This window comes from Echiichthys vipera (genome assembly GCF_963691815.1).
Source record: "Echiichthys vipera genome assembly, chromosome: 22".
In the NCBI taxonomy this organism is placed as follows: Eukaryota; Metazoa; Chordata; class Actinopteri; order Perciformes; family Trachinidae; genus Echiichthys; species Echiichthys vipera.
The window spans coordinates 15,561,713-15,576,738 of record NC_139847.1 but is presented as its reverse complement, the minus strand read 5'-3'; the positions used below and the strand labels follow the sequence as shown (position 1 = coordinate 15,576,738).

General features: G+C 41.5%; 2 protein-coding genes across 4 annotated transcripts in view; one reads left to right on the top strand and one right to left on the bottom strand.

The window, feature by feature from the left end:
- Positions 1-5,184, top strand: part of kdm6ba (lysine (K)-specific demethylase 6B, a) — a 107,875-nt gene extending 102,691 nt beyond the window's left edge. For all 3 annotated transcript variants that reach the window (XM_083936976.1, XM_083936975.1, XM_083936977.1), the window contains 11 exons: positions 18-123; positions 321-526; positions 673-776; positions 861-929; positions 1,124-1,272; positions 1,400-1,514; positions 1,687-1,874; positions 1,969-2,110; positions 2,418-2,544; positions 3,203-3,373; positions 3,525-5,184. In XM_083936976.1, the coding sequence (XP_083793102.1) occupies positions 18-123; positions 321-526; positions 673-776; positions 861-929; positions 1,124-1,272; positions 1,400-1,514; positions 1,687-1,874; positions 1,969-2,110; positions 2,418-2,544; positions 3,203-3,373; positions 3,525-3,557 (1,410 nt within the window). In that variant the 3' untranslated portion in view covers positions 3,558-5,184. The remainder of the gene's footprint in view (positions 1-17; positions 124-320; positions 527-672; positions 777-860; positions 930-1,123; positions 1,273-1,399; positions 1,515-1,686; positions 1,875-1,968; positions 2,111-2,417; positions 2,545-3,202; positions 3,374-3,524) is intronic.
- Positions 5,185-8,045: 2,861 nt separating this feature from the next.
- On the bottom strand, positions 8,046-14,211 carry tmem88b (transmembrane protein 88 b; the record flags this gene model as incomplete). The annotated part of the gene is made up of 3 exons (XM_083937304.1): positions 14,121-14,211; positions 11,276-11,683; positions 8,046-8,330 (listed from the first exon to the last, which is right to left on the bottom strand). The coding sequence occupies exons 2-3, from the start codon at positions 11,675-11,677 to the stop codon at positions 8,046-8,048; spliced, it is 687 nt and encodes a 228-aa protein (XP_083793430.1). The 5' UTR covers positions 11,678-11,683; positions 14,121-14,211.
- Between the last annotated feature and the right edge of the window lie 815 nt (positions 14,212-15,026).

Here is a 15,026-nt window from a genome sequence, read left to right as displayed (position 1 = left end):
ATTTTTCTTCTCTGTAGTTGGAGAGTAAGAGGGACGCCTTCTCCCCTGTGCTGCTGCAGTTCTGTACAGACCCCAAGAATCCTGTTACTGTCATCAGAGGCCTGGCTGGATCTCTACGACTCAGTAAGTGCACACTTGTGGCACTGCAAATTCAATTTGTTAACATGCAAAACCTATGGTAAGCACTCCTGATACTTGTGAAGGAAGGAAATTGTGCTACTAAATATAGACTTGCCCAGCATTTTGACCCGTTAGTTACAGACAGATATGTGTTCGGAACAATTGGTTGTATGTGCCTAATGTTCGCTCTCTATTTTCAGACCTAGGCCTGTTTTCTACAAAGTCACTGGTGGAAGCCAATGCAGAGCAGGCGGTAGAGGTGAGGACTCAGGTGCAGCAGCCTGCTGATGAGAACTGGGACCCCAGTGGGACGGGCCAGACGTGGCCCTGCGAGAGCAGCCGCTCCCACACCACCATCGCCAAGTATGCCCAGTACCAGGCCTCCAGCTTCCAAGAGAGTCTGCAGGTAAATAGAGTTCTAGTTCTAGTTCTCCTCCTCTCACCACTTCAGCCACCACTGTTTCTGCAGTTGAATGGTTTTACGTGTTAGAGTCAGGGCTTCCATGTTTCTCCATTCAGTGTTGATAAACATGTTGTGATCCGTGTCTTCAGGAGGAGAAAGGCAGCGATGACGAAGAAGATGAAGATGAGAAGGAGAAGAAGCCATCCACCAGTTCTGACACTCCAAATAAGGACAGCTCTAAAGAAAGCAGCAGGTAAGGATATTAGTTGAAAGAGAGCAAAGTTTAGGAAAAACACTCAAGTTTTGCAATTTGTAATAATGTTTTCCTTTTCCTCAGTGCTGAGCAGAAACAAGTGGGGAAGATAATTAAGTTCGGCACCAACATTGACCTCTCTGATCCCAAAAGGTGTGCAACTTCATCATATCACTCTCCAACAGTAGTGCCGCTTATTTTGTTGCATTGCCCTCTAGTGGTCAAGTCTCAATGCAGCAGCATGATCATGCAAAGCACCTACACAAATACATACTATCTGTGCAGCTGCTTATCATATGTTACTAAAGATAAATGTTGAATAGTCCTAATCTGCTGTCTCTGCTCAGGTGGAAGTCCCAGCTTCAGGAGTTACAAAAGCTGCCAGCATTTATGCGTGTAGCATCCAGTGGAAACATGCTGAGCCATGTTGGACACACCATCCTAGGCATGAACACTGTCCAGCTCTACATGAAGGTCCCAGGGAGCCGAACACCAGGTAAAGTGCACTCTTTAATGTCTGTAATAAGTGGAAGACCCCTTTAGGCAAAACCATATGAAAGACGTGAAAGTGAAAATGAAATACCACTATGTATGACAGGATCTTTTCTGTCCTGAATCAACAGGTCACCAGGAGAACAATAACTTTTGCTCGGTGAACATCAACATCGGCCCTGGAGACTGTGAGTGGTTCTCTGTCCATGAGAACTACTGGCAGGCCATCAGTGACTTCTGTGAAAAGTGAGTAGAGGGAGACAAATCCGAGAATTGTTACATTTTAGGCCTTTGGATCATTTCCACAGGTTGTAAAAGCATACTTTCCTTTATACCAATATTAAATGCAAGTAGGCGTGCAGGTTTCTACATGCAAACGTCACACTTCTAACACAACCTCTTCCTTTTATGTGCTTAGGCACGGAGTGGACTACCTGACGGGGTCCTGGTGGCCCGTGTTGGAGGACCTCTACAAATCCAACATCCCAGTGTATCGCTTCATCCAGCGACCGGGTGACTTGGTGTGGATAAACGGTGGAACCGTTCACTGGGTTCAGGCCGTCGGCTGGTGCAACAACATCGCCTGGAACGTTGGACCTCTCAATGGTAAGGAGTGCAGCATTTGGTGAATGAAAACAGATGACTTCGACGAAAATATTTTGGAAGGCAGTGTTTGAATGTGTTGTATGTGTATCTGTAGCTTACCAGTACCAGCTGGCCCTGGAGAGGTTTGAGTGGAACGAAGTGAAGAAGGTCAAATCTATCGTCCCCATGATTCATGTGTCCTGGAACGTGGCGCGCACTGTCAAGATCACCGACCCAGACACCTTCAAGTTGGTCAAGTGAGTACAGAAGAAGTGTACTGCGCTGCCCCTTTACAGCCCTGCAATTAATCTGATCTATAATGTTTATATTTTGTTGAAATATTGAAGAGCTGGTGGAAGGAAATATATATCTCAGTACAACAAGTCAGCAGCACTGCTCCATAATCAATATGAGCATTATAACCTGGGTGAAAATAGGATATATCGTAGGGTTATTCTCAAGCTTTACACAGAATATATATATATATATATATATATATATGCTTAGATTTAAATATTTGTTGGCAACTTTATATTTATGTTGGCATCTTTACCTTTCTGCCAGACACTGCCTGCTGCAGTCCATGAAGCACATCCAGATCCTGCGGGACCAACTGGTGGCTGACGGCAAGAAGCTTTCCTATCAGAGTCGGGTGAAAGACGAGCCTGCCTACTACTGCAACGAGTGTGACGTAAGTAGCCATCAGTCACTCCAACCACGGAGCTCTGTACCGCAGACATACTGTACAGTTCATTGGGTGCACCTAGATACAATTATGTAAGTGCAGCAGCCCTGCAATAAATCTGACGTTCAGGACGGCAGAGGTGTTGGTTCAACTTTGTCATCAAGGAGGCTTTAGTTTGCGCTGATACTGATGGTGACGTTAATAGGTCCTCCTCCCCATTTTCATCAGTGAAGTTACTTCAGCAGCACCACAATGACCATTAAGTTAAAGCAACACTTCTCTATAATATAATAATCTTTACAAAAGCATTAATTGTAGGGCTGTATTAGTGTTAATCAGGTGTACCTAATTAAATGGAAGTATATTCTCTGCAAGTAAGAAAAGTCACCTCAATAAATAAATATCAATAAACTCACCACACCTGTACAATGATCCAGTTTCATGACCACAACGTCTTTTAACTGCGGCATAATCAACTTCCCCTCAGTCTATCCCTGTGCTCACCATGTCCCAAACACTACACTACTGCTATGGAATCCTGCAAACAATTGTACCCTCATAAAGGACTTCATTAACTTAATAGTCATCACAGTGTCGTTAGTGTTTCTGACGTTCTGCTATAAAATATTCTATCTTTCTTAACACATTCTCTCCTCTGCATCAGTTGGAGGTGTTCGATTTGCTGTTTGTGACAAGTGAGAGCAACAGCAGGAAGACATATGTGGTTCACTGCGAGGACTGCGCACGTCAGCGTAGCCCCAACCTGACCAACGTAGTGGTGCTGGAGCAGTACCGCATAGAGGAGCTCATGAACACATATGACTCCTTCAACCAGGTGAGCAGCTTGATGATTTTGACGAGGTCACGACAGTCGTCAGTTGTGCCGTTCACTTCCAAGAATTTGGTTGAATTTTGGTTGTTTCGTTCATTTTCTGCGAATTAATCGTCTCTGTTGTGTGTGTGTGTTTGTTTTTTTGTCTCACCAGTCCTCCTCCTCCTCCTCCTCCTCCTCCCGGTGACAGAGCTCCCCTCCTGCATCTCCTCAGCCATAACCAAAACTCCTGCAAGCCAGGACAAAAGACACAGTTTCACTTTGGTTTTCAACCCTTTCGTTATTTAAGATCATTTTTGCTACTACTACTTCTAATACTTGCCGAACAGCCAGTTGAATACGTTTACTCACCATTACTGTTTACAAAAAGAAATACCAAGCCGCCAATAAAAATACCAGTTTACTCTCAGATGGTGCTTTCATCCGGACACCCTGGCGACAGTGACGTTGAGAACCAGGGGGCAGTTGGTGCCGCCATTGAACAATCCGTGGAGGGTAGTAGACGGTGTGTTTCTGTCAGTACCAGAGAGAACTTGTTTCTGTTGTTGTCGTCTTGAATACTGAAATTTGTACATGCTGTTTGCGATTTTTTTGTGGGGTGCTGTCTTTTTAAAAAAATAATTTATTGTTTTGTTTTTTCTAAACTAGAACAGCCTAGATATATACCACATTGGCCTTGTATTTAGAAAAGAGAGAAAATGAAAAATACTAATAATAGAGATATGAACATTTTTCTAAAGCATTAAGAATTTCTAAAAAAAAAAAAAAGATACAAATGTTTGGAATGCTTCAAAACATACGGGTTTGAACGACTTTGGTTGTTTTGGGGGGGGTTTCATTTTGTCTTTCCGATTCTTGTACGTGTTGTAAATCTTGTGTTCGTATGAATCCTACTTTTATTTCCTCTGGAGATTAATATTCAGTTGTCACTCATCATCAGGTCTTTTCCTTGGTTCCTCCCATCGCTGTGTGGACTATCTCTTTTAAAAAAGGAAGAAAAAAATCATTGCCATCTGGTGTTTGCGTGTCGTATCTGATCGTCTTCGTTCCAATATGCAGACTTAGTATTTCCTGGATTTCCTTTTTTTTTTTTCTTTTTTTTTTTTTGTACATTTAATTTAAAATGTTTCCTCTATTTATTGGATATCAATGTTCTCCCTTTTTTTGAACGGGGTTGTACAAGTTTGCGATTGTTTTTCCTCTTTTGTTTTTTATAGTGACCGATTGCTCTGTAAGAACTGAAATGTGGGAGTTGTGTGTGTCCACAGGAGTGGAGGCTGCTGTTTCTCTGGTGCTCGCCTCTCACGACTCCTGCCTTTTTCTCCTGATATATATGAAATGATATCTTTATCTTGAATATAACACCACCTTTTCCTGTAGACGATAGGCACACTGCTCACGTAGAGAAGATGACTAATGGAATGCTGTGTTTGTATGCTCATTACGGAAAAACAATTTTTTTTCCAAAGTGTTTTTGAGGAATGGTAATTTTTTTTTATCATGTAGGGGGGGGGCTTTTAGGTGAGATTTTACTGATTTTACGATATTATCTGTTGAATATGATAATGGGATAGATGGTGCTAAATGTTCTCTTTGAACAACCTTTTTTCTGTTGATCTTCTTAAAATGAGAATTCTATTTTTCCTGTTGCAATATTACCTTATCCTTTTCTTTCTCTTTGTGGTCATTTATTTATAACTGCACTGTTTAGAGAATTCACACAGACATACTTGCAGACACACACACACACCAAACTGAGCCAGACATGTCTTAAACACTTGTGAATTTGTGTGACATTACTATGACTATTAATAATAAACGCTTTTTGATAAATTCAGAAGTGAGGAGGTCCCATTTCGTCATTTTTTTTTCCCCAATTAACTTGGTCACATTTGGTCTTTCATGAATAAGATGCATCTCAACAGTGTTCCTCATAAGACACTGATTGAAACAAACTATCCAGGGAATACAACATAGAAAATGAGGTAGTCTCATGATTTATGTGGGATGGTACAGTGTCCACAGGATATTGATGGCTTGTTGTGTAGTCACAGATGTATAAACAAACACATGCATGGTTGTGTTTTACGTCTGTTTTGCATGAAAAAGGTTTTTAAATAGCTTTTTTTGACATACTACACTGTGACTTTTTCACTTTTTACTGACAAACTACACTATTTATTTATTTATTTATTTTTTACTTTTTTCAACGTCCTTTACCTTTTTTGACATACTATACTATAACTTTTTGGCTTATTTTTTGGACACCCTATACTATGAGTTTTCTTGACTTTTTACAACAAATTATGCTATGACTGTTCAAGCATTTTTTGGACGTATGTGTTGACTTATATTGACTTTTTTAACGTACATACTATACTATGACTTTTTCGGCCAATTTTTTTGGACACACTATAATATGACTTTTTCTGGACTTTTTTTTAATAAATCATGCTTTGACTGTTTTAGACACACTATCCTTTGAGTGATTTAAGCAGTTTTCGGACATAAATTATATTTGGACTTTTTCAACATACTATACGATGACTTTGGGCTCATTTTTTGGACACAATATACTATGACTTTTTTTATTTTTCTAAACAAATTATGCTAAGACTATCTTAGACACACTATCCAATGACTGTCCCCAAAGCAATTTCAGTTAAAAGCAACAGGACTTTGTTATTTGTCTGGGAAGATGTTTCACCTCTCATCCAAGAGGCTTCATCAATTCATGTACGCATCTGACCAGGCTGGGACTGGACCAGGACCAGGCTGGAACTGGTCCAACTATCTGGTGTGGAGATCCAGGTATTTAACCTCTCACAAGGGCGATGATGTCATTGGAACCCTTTGTGCTCCAAGTGCCAATGAACGTCATTGGAGTGACAGTCGTTGGTGGGCAGTAGGTTTCGACTTGGTTAGTGCTCTATTGAGTCTAAACTACCGTCGTTGGAGTCACAGGAGGCCATTTGTGAACAGTTGTTCTTTGAGGTTAGATTGTTGAATCTCCTGGTAAGGGATGAAAGGGCAGCATTGTAAATTGGAGATAAGTGGTGTCTCAGACCTCCTCCTCTCTTTAGATGGTTCTAATTTTGGGGGGTTAATAGCAATGTTTCCTAAAATGAATCTCATGTGGGTCATTTGGTGACTGACAGGAAAGCAAATTATACAAATACACCTGGAACACAGAACGATGTTCTGGCCTTTTTATCTTGTTAATTTCTATAACACGTTTACTTTTTGACGCCTTAAAAACACAATTGATCTGTGAAGAAAAAATTACTCTAGCTAGCTATTTACGACTCCTATGCAACCTGTGAATGGCTGTTAAACATTGACATTTCTACATTTGAATGGTGGACAAACCAAAAAGGTTGGCAACCAGAGACTTAATAGTATATTTGTATTCATCTCAGAGTACTGCAACTTGGCCAAAATGTCCCTAATCTTTTTGTACATAATACAATTTATTACTTATAATTACTATATATGTATATTTTATGAGAACAGTCCTCCCAGTTTTATTTTGTCTTGTCGTTCCACTCTTTCACCACTTGGGAGCGACAGTGACCACACTCAGTTTAGCCAACCACAGCGTAAGTTTGGTCTGCTCAGTCACAAAGCCTGCTTTAACTACATGCATTTTATACAAAAATACATTTTCAGACCGGATTTAACAAAGGACATTTTCTAACAACAGTGAGTGTTTCCACAGAAATGCAGTGTAAACTGTGTACATTCACATTTGTGTTGGCTGACACTTGTTTGCTCTTCCCCTGGGAACATTCAAAAACATAATCCTTTTCTTTTCAAAGTAGTAGACTCAACCTATCCCACCCCATGCTCATACAGGACAGACACAACTCCAGCTGAATCCAAAAACTTTATTTATAAAAGGGAATAACACAGGAAACCTTTACAGAAAACTACAACTAAGACCTGTTTTAATAATACTATAAATGTGATACGATAGAAAATGTCAATACAACTTTCTGAGGTGTGCTATCTTCAGTTTAACTATCCCCAGTGGATCTTTCAGGAAAGTTAAGGTTGTATACAGGTCCGATTAAATGCTTAATTATTGATTATGACAAATTAAGTACTGTATATCCAGCTGCTTTCTTTAAGCCCAGCATTACGTTTCTTTGATTGTTTAAATGTATTAATGATTCACATGCACTTTGTTGACTTGAATTATTCTGCATCTAAGTATCATGCTGTTTTATTATCTATGGGTGTTTACATGAAACAATATACATTTGACTGGATGTATATATAATGTATCATGGGCATGCATTGTTATGTTAGTACTCAATGTGTCCAGTGGAATAATACCAACAAGCAAAATACCTTAAAAGTACACCATGTTCATTTTTTCCTGAACAATCAGTGATGCTGCTCTGATGTTAAGGCATGTGGTGTAAGTCCTTAGTCAGCGTTTGTAACAATGTCATTTGTCTTTCAGGATGTTCAGCTGGTTGTTTCAGTAATTGCCATTTACAACTTCCTCCCTTCTCTGGTATACATTTTGATGTTCCTCACATCCATTGCCTTTTTGAGTCATTCCATTACAACCCCCCGCCCTGTTCTGTTATTCAGTTCCCTTCATATTCTTCATCTAATGGTCTCCCTCATCTCCTTCACCCTTCTCCCCCTTCCTCTCATCTTCATCTCACACCCACACCTTTCCCTTCCCACTACCATCGGCTCCATCTCGGCCTCCACAGCAGCCACTGCCCAGGCCACGGTGCTTGGTGGCCGGCAGGTTCTTGTACACGGCCCGGCTGTACGGGATAAAGCACAGGCCCAACTGGAGGTGTCGGGCTAGTCGGCAGTATGCAGCCAGCGCCAGGACCAGCAGAGGGGTGACCAAGAGGAAGCCCACCACCAGCAGAGCGACGCAGCCTCCGTCAGTCAGCAGGTCTGAGCAGTAGGGGGTCGTCCCGTGAGGGCGGACCTGGTGGAGACAAGAGGAGAAAGTTGGAATGATATGGCGGAAGAGAGAAGTTTGTCATTAAACCAGTGTGCCACTTGTGTTGACGTTTTTTTATTTAAACTTTTAATCATCAAGGGTAGCTTCACTAAGAGCAAAACATCTACAGGAATGGGCCACTCTCCCACAGCTGAACACACTCACACCTGGAAGTTGCCCAATAACAAAAGTTTAAAGGCCTTGCTCAAGGGCACCTCATAGGTGGTAGTGGAGAAGGACAAGTACTACTCTTCCCCATTTACCTTTCCCCAATCAAACTAGCTCATATCCAAACATAATCCTGTACCTTGTGATCTAAATACTTTATGATCTTGTGTTTATTAATGCTTAGAGAAAATCTACTTTCAGACTGAGGTCAAAGGTCAGGGGCAGCCGGTAGGATGTCTGCTGTTTTACTCATGACCCTTTGGCAATATACAGTAGATGATGTAACAGTAAAGACATTCACTGCTCAGCTGTGTTGTATGAAATCCTTCTGCAAAATATTCAGCGCAAATGCCGGATGGAGACAGTGTTTGGGCCCTCGACTGCATCGTATATTCAAATTTGCCATGTCGGCTAGAGATTTTAAAATTGTAAACAGTTGTGGCACATTTTGGGCAATATGCCTGTTTTATTCTGTATTTTTAGAGATCTTTGCACATATAGAACGTCAGTGATTTAAGTCATTGTGTGTAGTGCAGGGAAGAACAGATAAGGATATGATCTATGTGGTATGTGTGTCTGAGGTGAGGACAGGCAGTCTGACCCTCTCACACACTCACATATAGTGAATCAGAAACTCAGTCAATTTCATTTCGACAGAAATAAAATGAAACAAACGTTTTCCTTACTTGGTAGAAACCAGTGTTGAACAGTATATTCTACATGTCAAAGCATGTCCATTTGTTGCTGAGCTGAGGTAAACACTGTGGGAGTAGAAGAAGGGGTAAAAGGCCTGGGATTCGAGCGTGAGAGAGGAATGGAGAGACAGCAGCCCTGAATCACCCTTATCGCCCCATGACGGGTGAAGTGAATATTCGAGTGCACGAGGAAAGTGCAGAGAGTAAAAAAGGTTTGCAGGACTGAGGGAGCTCAGGGAAGGGGAGAGTAGTAGAGGGCATGATGATAAGGTTAACTGAAACGTGAAACATTTGTATTTTTCAATTCATTTATCACTAAAATGAAGGTCAAATAAGGTCAAGATTATGGTTTGATTCATAAACTTTTTAGGAGAAAATAATGAATTGATCATATGAGTAGTTTTATAAAATATAAGGGATCTCCTAGTTGTAAAAAGCCTGCACATTTACAGTATAGCTGTATCATTTTAAAAACAAAAGTACAGATATATTCAAGTAAGCAAGTGAGAGAGATGGTTTAAACTACAGTGCATGGTTTCCAAAAAGGAAAGGGTAAAAGGAGGTAGCAGATAACACTCACACAAGTATTCCCTTTGTAAGGCCTCCAGCTATGAGCTAGGTCTTATGGAGAAAACTGTCTGAGAACTATTGAGTTGTTCAAATTGAATTCCCTCAGAGAAATTGTCCTCAATGTTGCCTGTTCAATTCGAAGAACCCTAAATAGTTGCCCCACCTGTGTTTCTCTCCTTTTCTTCTCACCCCTTTTTTTCCCTTTTGATTTCTCCCCCTGTCTCCACCTTCCCAAGTCCTGGTTAATCCCTCTCTAAGCTGCTGTCACATGAGGCCTAATTGTGAGAGAGCCGGAGAACAGAGAATCCCGGTCTATCCGATCATTAAGGAGGCCGTCTGCGTACAGAAATGCCATCGGTATGCATTGAAAGTCTCTGAAGCGTGGTGACATTTCGGGGCAGCCCAGGTTAAAGCGTACTGACTAACAGGTCAAGTAGGTTGTTTTGTTTGAGCTGTTCATCACTTTCAGTGTACGTTTGTATTCTGTCTGTTCTCAAGCATCCTTTAATCCCGAAACAGTTACCAAACAGTCTTTTAAAGTTTTGGCTTGTGACGCCCGGCTCCCTAGACTCCTGACCCCTCTGCCCCTCCAGTTCTTCCATCTCCTCGACATCTGAAAGACCGTCACACTTATCTGATTATAAACCCTCTTGTTACTCGTAGAGCCAAACTCCACCCTAAGCCCCAGGCACAACTATTTCAAACTTTTGGATCAAACTTATGAGATTAGGACTTTTTGGATGTTTTATAAAAAAGATGGATGTGGTTTAGCCATCTTCCCATTCCTCTCATCTTTTGTTTGGATGTAACTTGTGTAAACATTCATCCATAATAACACGCAAACACACTTTTTTTTTACTGGCGGACCAATATATAGTTTTGAATGTGGTTGAATTACTAGTAGAATTATTTAGGGGGGACAGATAAAAGCGTTATGTTTCATTCTTATCTATATTCTGAAGGTTTTTACAGAGGGGTTTGCTCATATATTCTTCATACCCAGATTTATACAACATTCTATTCCTAAAAACTACTTTTAAATGGTTCTTGCCAGTATTTTCTGATTTATGGAGTTATAAAATGACATATCCACCACTCCACCAAGCAAACCTTTAACTCTAATATGTCAACAAAATGAAACAATAATTCAGAATCTGGCTTTATCGCATGTTTATCCAAAAGATTGATATTCTGGATATGTATACAAATTATCACATATTTCCGAAAATAATGTCTCATTTATTTATCAATCAAATCTCCCACATAATAAATGGAAAAGCCAAGAGCTGAGATTGACATTGTCGAAACAAGTGAAGAACTATGTCTGACTCTTCAGTAAGCACAGCCAGCTACAGAATAACGTCTCATTGGCCAGTTGTATATGAGAGCCTTGCGGAAAAATAGCCTCCACCCTCACATAAAAATCAGAATCCTTCAACACACATACACTGCTCACACTCTCTCATCCACCCTTTTCCCTATTCCCCCCTTTCTTACTGTAGAATGGCACAGGAAGCCAAACACCACCATAACAATGGCCGGCGTCAGGATGGTCCCGAACACCAGTCCAGCGAGGCAGCCGTTGATCGCAGCAATAATCAGGTTCTGAGCCGTCACCAGCACCGAGCAGGCCCAGCAGTCCAGGGATCCCCGCAGCTCCAGAGGAGCTTCACTGCCACCCCCGCCGCTCTCAGCTGCAGAGTAAGGAGGAGGTACAACTACACGCAAAGGTGTTTCTCTACCTCCACCCACAGCAGTGGTGGAGACCAGGGAGTTGGAGTGGTGAAGATGTTGGTGGTGGTGGTTGTTATGGTGATGGTGGTGACTGGGCGGCAGTTCCTCAGAGAGATCCAAGGCCTGGTGGTGGGCCCCCTTCTCTAGAGTACCAGTCATACTCATAGTGAACTGTGGGGCAGGAAAACAAATATATCAAAGGTGTGAGATGGAAAGAGAATTATCAGAATCAGAGACAGAGCCACAGGATTGCACATGCCACTGCAGGTGGTCGGCACATCTTAAGAGACCTGATGAGTTCAGTAGTCTGGTGCCATAGCTATACAATACTTTTGTACTTAATCAAATTCTACTGTCCAAAGGCTAAGTGTCTCTGGGTTCACTAAGAGGCTAGATGTTTTATCTGTCAGGAACCAAGCCTTGCGTGATGCCATCTGTGAGGCGATGATTATCGGAGAGCTGATTATCCAAAAGGAAAGGGGCCATAATTGCTATATGTAGTAGAAAGATGAAAACTAAGTGGCATCAAAGTCTGTTTGTGTACAACCGTGTGCTTGTGTTTATACATGTTGCCGTGCCTGTGGGTTACGTAGAGGTTATATTAAAGACAGACTTTCAGATGCAACCACTGCTGGCATTTCATTAGAACTAAACATACAGAATAACCTTTCAGTACATTAATTTAATACATACTGTATATTCAAAATGTGTGTTGTTTACAAATGAAATAAAAAAAATATTTTATATGTAAAATGTCCTGCATACGACTGTATCTGGTCACAATAAGCAAACTAAATAAGAGGACCCTTGTCAAAAAAATTTGTTAATGTGGGTAAAAACGAATAATTGCCCATATGGAAAACCTTCTACAGAGTGTTACTCATATAGGCGCTAGGGTTAGGGGGTTAGGGGTTAACCAGTCGTCCTGGATGTTCTTTATTACCGACGTTATTCATATTGGCCATAAAACCCCTGGTCTATGGCAATAAAAAATGAAGACAGGCCAGGCATCCAGTTAGGCTGGTGATGGTCTCTATTTCTATTTTATTTCTTTGTTTTACAACAGATTGTATATGGTAAGCAGCTGTGTCTGGTACGGGATATCCTCACTTCTCAAAGACAGTGAGACAGGGGACATCTCTGAGTAACCAGATCAGCTGCCAAAAAACTACAGTAATGGACAAATCACAGTAGGGATTACATAGTCCACCTGCCAGTGTTTCCCTTAACATGACAGACAGGGGATGTGTGCGTTCACATATTCAGTCTATACTGTTAATATCTAGCTCAAGACGTAGTAGTGTAAGTGCTACAATACTTTTTTGTGTGTTTACAACAGGGGCTGTATAGCTTGAGTACCGACTCAATTGTCAAGTTGTTCCTGGCTGCTGATTCGGGATCAGTTGTGAACGTTGCCTGAATTCTATGCATTGTTTAGTTTGATGGTAGAAGATAAATCCTGTTTATAGTTCCTTTTGAACTCCCTAATCACTATATTTGCATTTGAAAGACACCGTTGTTCATTATGGTCTTGAACAGGACTCGATCTGGTCTTGACTTGGTCTTGACTGCCTTTGGACCTGGTCTTGGGCGTGACTTGGACTCTATTAAGTTGGTCTTGGCTACAGCCTAATGTACAACACCAGGGTGCTCTGCCGTGGGAGAATTGGAAGTGTAAGGACGAACAGACCTGTACTGATTGTGTGTGACGGGTCATATTAGAATAAAATCATTGTAAGGTACTATTTGTGTGAACAACAAAAGCTGCTACTTTTGGGTTCAATCAAACAGCTGCTTCGTGCTCATCAGCTGGTCACCCAAAAGTTGTTAGGTGGTTCAGCTAGTATACATAAACACTACTGTTACCGTATTTATTGGACCAATATGCACCTGAAGCGGAAATGAAATGGATGTAAGTGAAAAAACAGATTACGCTTGTATTTCACATTCACTGAATATGAGAATACAAAGACAATATTTAAGATGCTGTCCTGGGTGCTTGAGCATTGCTTATTTTCCACATCTACTTCCCATTGTTGTCCCAAGTGTTGTTAAGGTGGAAGGTCACATAGGAAGGACTGGCAGGAAAACGTGCACGTGCACATGCATGTGTGTGAGGTGACTCATTGTGCCTCTCACTGAAATACATTTTGGCTCTCCACCCATTTTACTCACTGTTCTTCTTATTGTTTGAATAGCATTTCTTTGAATAATACGTCATGTCATTGTTTGACCTAAATTAAGGAATTCTAAATCAGGGACTACGGTGAAATGAGGTCACATCATGGCGTGTAGTAACCCAAAACAACTTCTTGATTGATTCCAAACTCCTCATAGTGTGCATGCCATCATGTAGATGCTCAGCTAGTTCTTGCTGTGTTATAATGCATGGATGCAGCAGGGATTATCACTATTGTTCGATCCTCCTATTATTCTATTGTCTGGAACAAAGCAGCTGCATTAATTAATACTATGTCTCTCAGACCTCTTACATGTGTTGCTTTATAATCACCAGGAGTAAATAACATCTTTTAGATGCTTTTCACTGTAATCAATTGTATGAAGATGATATTATTTAAATGAGTCTGAGTGATGCACTTGTACTCACATTGTGCTGTGGGGCCCGGTAGAACTCTTGTTCGTCCTCCAGATTGTCGCTGCTTTTCTTCTGTCCAGTCAGTCCTTAACACACACACACACACACACGCGCGTTCTCCGCTAACACTTCAATAAAGTCCTCTCAGTTGTCTCTCTATCCCTTCAACTCTCGATTCCTCTCTCTGGAAACAGGGTTACTTCTCCCCTCCTTTACTTGCAAGAAGTTGAAAGAGCTTTGGTGGTTCCCTCCTAAAGCCTTATCTATTTAGTGGAGGTATGTTGACTTCTTGCAGCTCTGGTCTCCTGCTGCTTCTTCTCTTCACTATCCAGAGTTGTCAGTGGAGCTGATTATGCCTCGGGGTCCCTGTTTTCTTTTCCACATGCAACATCAAATTCCTATGCCGCTGTGTTGAAGCAGTAACACAGAGATGCTCCTTTCTCCATGACTCAATACAATTTAACTCACAATTGCGGTGGTCTTTGTCTTAAGTATGTCAAACTTCTGTCTGCACCCCTCCACCCCCCTTTGTACCTCCCCATCTGATTCTCTTCCCTCCCTCCTCTTGCACTCCCTGCATCCATCCCACTTTCTCTCCACCCACCCGGCTTATCAGACCCGTGCCTTTCTCCAACAACTACTCTCAGCAAATGCATTCCACCTCACATATCCAGGACATGTTACACCCCCCCTTTACCCTGTCTCCGTTGCAGTGGGGGCTGGGTGTTGCATGTCGGGGGTCACAGCGAGGCGGCTTGCCTGATAAGTTGAGGTTCAGGAGAGCAGAAAGTAAGGGGGAAGGGCGGCAGAGACAGACTTGTGTTAAGAGTAGCAGAGAAGAAGAACCATGGTGCTGAACACATTATTCAGGTTGTTTATTTTGCGAAGTTTGGTTATAGGTTATATACATGAGCGCTG